This window comes from Myotis davidii, unplaced genomic scaffold (assembly GCF_000327345.1).
Source record: "Myotis davidii unplaced genomic scaffold, ASM32734v1 scaffold393, whole genome shotgun sequence".
Lineage (NCBI taxonomy): Eukaryota > Metazoa > Chordata > Mammalia > Chiroptera > Vespertilionidae > Myotis > Myotis davidii.
In genome coordinates, this window is record NW_006285913.1 from 693,650 (window position 1) to 700,514 (window position 6,865).

Consider the following 6,865-nt stretch of genomic DNA (forward strand, 5'->3'; position numbering starts at 1 on the left):
TTCCACTTGGCATGTGTTTGAGGTTCATCTATGTTGTAATATATCAGTAGCTGATTCTTTTTTCATTGTTGAATTGTAAGTACTCTTACCACATGGATATGTCACATTTTATCAATGTATTCACCAGCTGATGGACATTTGAATTGGATCTAGTTGGCAATTATTAATAAGGCTATTATGATCATTCATGTACATGTCTTTTTTGTGGTCATGTTTTCATTTCTCTGGAGTATTTTCCCAGGAGTGAAACTACTGGGTAACTTTACATTTCGCCTTTTTCGAGGAACTGCCAAACCATTTTCAAAAGTTGTTCCACCCATTTTACATTATAATAAAGTCGTAGTTTCCCACATCTTCACCAACATTTGGCATTGTCAGTCTTTTTTCTTTTTTTCCAATTACAGTTGGCATTCAATATTATATTAATTTCAAGTGTACAGCACAGTGGTCAGGTATTTATCCCAAGGAATGTGACTGCTAGATGGTAAGAGTACATTTAGTTTTGTACAAAACCACCACAGTCTTGCAAAGTGTCTGTACCATTGTGCATTCCCACCATCAACGAGTGAGAATTCCTGTTCCTCCACATCCTTGCCAGCATTTGGTGTTGTCCATTCTAATAGGTAGGTAGTGGTACCTCACTGTTGTGTTAATTTGCATTTCCTTGACGACATGATGTAGCCCATCTATTTATATGCTTATTTAATGAAGTGTCTGTTTGGATCTCTTGCCCATCTTTTAATTGGGTTATCATTATCCTTATTGATGAGCTTTAAGAGTGAATACGTATTTTGGATAGCACTCTTATTTCAAAGGTATCTTTTCCAAATATTGCTTCCCAGTCTGTGGGTGGTCTTCTCATTCTCTTGACACTTTCACAGAACATGAATTTTTAATGAAGCCTAGTTATCTCTTTCATGAACTGTACTACTGTTGTATCTAAAAAGTCATTGTTATACCCAAGTTCTTGTTAGTTTTCTCCTGTTATCTTCTTGGAGTTCTTGTAAGGTCCATTTTAGTTTATTTTTGTGAAGGGTGTAAAGTCTGCATTTAGATTCTTTCTTTGCATGTACTGTCTGGTTCTAGGCACCAATTGTTGAAAAGACTGTCTTTCCTCAGTTATACTGCCTTTGCTCTTTTGTCAAAGATCAGTGGACTATACTTGTGTGGGTCTGTTCCACTGATCTATTTGTCTATTATTCTTTTGCCAGTACCACACTGTCTTGACCACTGTATCTTTATAGGAAGTCCTGAAGGCCGGTAGTGTTTAGCCCTCCACTTCTGTTCTTCAGCGTTGTATTGGCTCTTTTCAGCATACAGGTCTTTCGCCTTCTTTGGTTCATTTATTTCTAGGTATTTTATTTTTGTTGCGATTGTAAATGGAGTTTTCATTTCTTTTTCTCATAATTCATTGCCTATAGAGAAACAGACTTCTGTATACTGATTTTTTGTGCCCTGCAATTTATTTATGGTTGATTTTCTAGTTTCATGCCATCGTGCTTGAAGGAGATGCTTGGTATGATTTCAGTCTTAAATTTATTGAGGCTCGTGTGTCTCAACATCTGGTCCTATCCTTGAGAATATTGCATGTGCACTTGAGAAGAATGTGTATTATGTTATTTTTGGATGAAAAGTTTTATAAGTAGCATTTAGTAAGTTGATAATCAGAGGTCTCCCTTTTGCATTCAGTAAAGAGTGCTACAGCATACAATTTTGATTTCTTTTACATGCTCTACCGTGTGCAGGGTCTGAGCTCATGCAGAAGTCTCTTTATGGGAGCTCTGGTGCCAGATAAGTCTGCCCTTCAGGAGTATCATTGTGGAGCTGGTTGGATGGTGCTTTCGCATGGTCTGGAGTCTTAGGAAGGGGCTCTGCAGGAAGCCATGTTCAGCCACTATTTGTGCCTGGCTTGGGGCCTATGGTGGGAGCTACCAAATGATCTGCTGTTAGTTGCTACTTGTGCTGGGATTGGAGGTGCTTGGGAGAGGCTATGCTGTGAATGAAGGCTGGCTGGCACTAGGCTGGGGACCCTTGGGTGGGTACCAAGATATGAGTTGAGGCCAGCTACCACAGTGTCAGTCCTGTAGCTGCTTAGTTTAAGCTACATTACAAGCTGGCTGCAACTTATGCCAATTTGGGGGCCACTGAGCTGCTGCACTCCTGGGGTTTTGTGTACCTTAAGGGAACAGTACTCCCAGGTTAATGGAGAGCTTAGATTGGTGCCTGCCCGCTAGGCTGGAGGAACATTCAACAAAGGAACAATGTGCTTGCCCACACTTCCTTTCCCGGGATGGGGTTGCCTTAACCCCTATCCCTTCTGCCCTCATCCTAAAGCGAGCAAATTCAAAATGTGGGAGGAGGCCAGCATGGCCTTTACCTACTTCACCATTTTGACTGGAATCCTTCCTAGGACTTCTAAAGTTAATTTTGATTGTTCTGATTTGGAAAGCATTGTAAATCACGTCTGATGATTACTTACTAAGAATGAAATATTAATTTTGTAAATATTTTTGAAAATATTTAAAGGAAATATAAAGGTTTAATATTTTAACATAGTTTGATAAAATAAATATACTCACCAATAAAAGCACTATCGGATTCCAATAATGAATTTTTTAAGAAATCATCAGGGTTATCTCTGGGCTAAAAGAAACATCATATATTAATTAGTCCCATGTGAAAAAAAACATTTTGTACTAAGAGGCATAAGTGTCCGCAAAATAGGATCGGGAAAGGTAGGACTAGCTGCTTTCCCTCCTACACTACATTCCAATGCTCAGAAAATACTGAGGGGAGAGGGGGGCTTTTATTAAGGGTTATATTACTGCTGATGAAAACAGAGTATAAGGCAATGACCCCAATTAAACATTATCCATCTTTAAACCATTGCTGAGATTCTGTATAGCACACAGTTTCCTCCATGCTAGAAAGTGGAGATGCAAAAATGAGTAAGAATTTCTGCTCTAGAGTAGGTCTATCATAGCCCTCGATAATGACAGCACTGTATGACCGCGGTTTCCAGAGGGACAGAGAATAGGGTAAAAAAAGTAATGCAAGGGTTCAGCTTGTAATGAGCTCTCAATGTGAGAGGTGACTTCACCTCCTCTCCAGATTTCTAGGATGTGCTGGTTCACTCCCATGAAGAGCTGTCACTCTTATAAGGAGAAACATTCCACTGAATTCAAATCTCCTTTTTAACACCCATTGACTCTGACTGCTTTCTAGTTGGATAATAATTGATAATAACAGCATCCAATATTTAACAGATGTTCTGCCCCAGCTGTTCTTAGCATGCACACATATTATTCAACCCCTCTCTTGCATCGCAGCCCTCCCATAATGAACAGAGTGTGACAGGCTACTAAGCCCTATCTTCTCCAGATTCATCCTGTATTTTTCATATAATCCAGTTTCTAGGAAAATGAGGATCTGAAAATTTGAGCTTTTTTATAAAAAGCCAAGATTGAACTTCGGCTTATACTGTGTTTCTACTCAACAAAATATGGCATTGTCATTTTAACCAAAATTCTAAATGTTAAATTTCAGTATCTTTTCACTGATAAATGTGGTTACCTCTTATAGAGAAACCACCAGACCTGCATAGTATCCAGGAATCGGTATCGATACGTTTCAGGCCACACAGCATTGGGAAAAGGAGCTCTCTTAGCTATTACAATATACTTTCTCTACTAATAAATCTCTAGCTACCCAATGCACTGATGAGACAAGATTTAAAATCCTTAATTCAATTTTCCTGAAAATTCAAAATTGGAATACTCATCATATTACTAAAAATATATTTTATCCCCCAAAAAACAGCTTGAAAAATTAGAACTGGTTTCTTACCATTCTGTGATTTTGTACTTGAACGCTTGGGACGGCATCCAAGTCCACTGTAGCCAATGGGGAAGAAAACCAAATTAAAAGGTTAGAAAGCATTTCAAAAGTAAAATAAATTTTAGAATATCTTTTGTGACTATCTCTGTACTGGAAATTACTTGTCAACCATCACATTACAGACTGCTTTTAAGATATTACTTACTGCCCTGTCTGGTTTGGCTCAGTGGATAGAGCATCCGCCTGCAGACTGAAAGGTCCCGGGTTCGATTCTAGTCAGGGGCACATGCCCGGGTTGTGTGCTCGATACCCAGTAGGGGGCGTGCAGGAGGCGGCCGATGCATGATTCTCTCTCATCAGGGATGTTTCTCTCTCTCTCTTCCTCTGTGAAATCAATATTTTTTTTAAAAAAAAAGATATTACTTATCAATAAATATGAAAAGTAAAATCATTGTGCACGTAAAGCTGATAACTACAGGAAAAGAAAACAATGCAGGATTCTTCACCATCTTCCCATAATTCTACAATCTGTGTAGAAATTTGTTGAGTGGACTTCCTCACATGTAATTGAAGGAAGCTAACCTGGTTTCAGGGGGAAGATTTTGGATCAGTATCCTAAAAGCCCCTCTCCAATTTAACCAGCAATCCTATGTGTCTCTCAATAGTATTTGTCAGAAGCTGGGGGTGGAGACCTCCAGTACCAAAATGCACCTGTATCTACCTGGGGACTACTTTTGAGTCTCCTAAAGAAAAATTCCACTAAAATGGATATAAAACTTGAAATATGTACTTGCTTCTCTCTTCTCTCCCGAGAACTGGCCCACTATTTATCATAGAATTTGGGTTATTCTGCTATCAACAGATGGTAGCATAAGAGCCTGAAATTGAAACCACTTTAAAATTCTGTATCAGATGGAGGAGAAACTACCCCTAGATCAACTGTTACCCAAGTCCTGACCGGTGACATGGGCCTAAAGGGTGGTACCTCGTACTCCTGTGAGTCTATCTCACATGGTCAAGACAGGTTCCTCAGATGTGCAGGCCACACCAGCTTGCCACGGTAGGTTCTGAAGTTTTCCTAAATACAACTGATAGGACCATCTCCTCCTGTTCTTGGATGCTGCACTTTTATAACTCATTTTCCATGGCCACCCTCAAAGGCCTGAAGGCTGGTGAAATATGTGCATGGGGTCATACAGTCATCCATCCCGTCAACAGGAACCATCGATGCTTTGGAGCAACTAGCTCCACTCTGCCTCCAAGTGACTGACCACAACCACCCGTTATACTCCAAGGGACCCCAGATTTCTCCTTTGCAGCAGTCATCATCCTTACACTTTTTAGCATCTATTTCTCCAACAGTATAAGCCAATGCTTGACCAACTTAATACCATATCAAACCTTAACCATTTGGCTGCTGACGTATTTTTTCGGACATATGCCAAAACTACGGCACTAATTGCGCGTGTATGGGAAAAAATGTAAAACACTTTTTATACAATAAACTCACTTGTATTGCTTTGCAACAACAAAAATTAAAAAATACTAATTGTTTACATAAATTTGTTTTAAATAAGAAGAGCGCGATAGCGCTCCTTAGCAGTCAAACGGTTAAAACAGACACACACAGTAGAGAAATGCCGCATAGGGAAGGCACTGATGTGTTTGCCCAGCATTCCTCCCCTTGGATCCTAGTCTCTGGTGTCACGGGGCCTCATCCAGGCACTCAGTCCTCCTGGTTCTAGTGCGTGGCTAGGCCCTGCTCATGCATGGATGGATGAACACCTGACCCCAACCAAGCCAAACAGATGCTTTTCTGGGTCTAAAGGCTGAAGGGTCTGTTATCGTGGATTTGCCAGTAGGAGGAGCCTGCCTTGGACAAAATCAACACAAAAGATGGAGAAAGGAAGCCATTAATAAAACCCGCTGGTCCTATTGGAAGCAGCAATGATTATCTCTTACCTTCAGCACCTTCCTGCATTTTTATTCTGTTAAGTCTCTTCTGCTGTGCTCTCAGCAGGGCTTGCTGCTGAATCTCTAAGGTGTACTGATCTCTTGGAGGATCTGGGTACATAAGTTTCAGATCCACTCGTGTTTCTGAATCTGGTCCAAAAAGTAAGTTACAAAACTATGTTAAAAATCTTTACTTTGACATAGTAGCCTTAATTTCAAAATGAAGGAACAATATAAATAGTGGGACATCATTAAAGTCAAAGGACATTAAAATCATCATAAAGCTAAAGAACACAAAATTAGTATATACAGGCCCCCATCCAAGGAACAGCAGCCTCATGATCACCACACCCTCCGAGGAATAGCAGCTGTGTGTGAAGCCTCCCCCCACTAGCCAGAGGAGCCACCACAGTTGTGAACAGCACCCACCAGAGGAGCTGCTGCCAACTGAGGAGCAGCTGCTACCACAACTGCCCAAGGAGCCACTGCCACCCAAGGAGCAGCCACTGAATGACTCAACATTTAGATATGGCGGTAAGATCAAACATGTGTAGAGAAACCCCCAAAGGAAAGAAAAGGAGGACTCGCCAGAAAAGCAGCTAAGTGATACAGAGGCATGCAACATGACAGAAAAAGAATTCAGATTAAGGGTCCTAGAGTGCATAAACCAGATGGAGGAAAAAAATCAACAACTTATGCAAGAATCAAGAAGAACAGATGAAAAAATCAATAAATTATGTAAGAACCAAGAAGAAATGAATAGTGATATAGCTGCAATAAAAAACACCGTTGAAAGTTTTAACAGTAGACTAGGAGAAGCGGAGGACTGAAATTAGCGAATTAGAAGACAGGGAAACAAAACACACCCAAACTGAACTGCAACTGGAGAAAAAAATTCAAAGACAGGAGGAGAGCCTAAGGGAGCTTTGGGACAATATGAAATGAAACAACATACGAATAATAGGAGTAACAGAACAACAGAAAGATGAACAAGGATTAGAAAACCTATTCGAAGAAATAATATCAGAAAACTTCAGTGATATGGGGAAGAAAAAAGTCACACAAGCCCAGCGAG

General features: G+C 40.2%; 1 protein-coding gene across 11 annotated transcripts in view; it reads right to left on the reverse strand.

Annotated features, from left to right (window-relative positions):
* The window catches only part of CSPP1 (centrosome and spindle pole associated protein 1), a 66,614-nt gene that overhangs the window by 3,729 nt on the left and 56,020 nt on the right, over positions 1 to 6,865 (reverse strand). For all 11 annotated transcript variants that reach the window (XM_015559550.1, XM_015559548.1, XM_015559540.1 and 8 more), the window contains 3 exons: positions 5,800 to 5,940; positions 3,847 to 3,893; positions 2,580 to 2,643 (listed from right to left, as the gene is read on the reverse strand). In XM_015559550.1, coding sequence (XP_015415036.1) covers positions 2,580 to 2,643; positions 3,847 to 3,893; positions 5,800 to 5,940 — 252 coding nt within the window. The remainder of the gene's footprint in view (positions 1 to 2,579; positions 2,644 to 3,846; positions 3,894 to 5,799; positions 5,941 to 6,865) is intronic.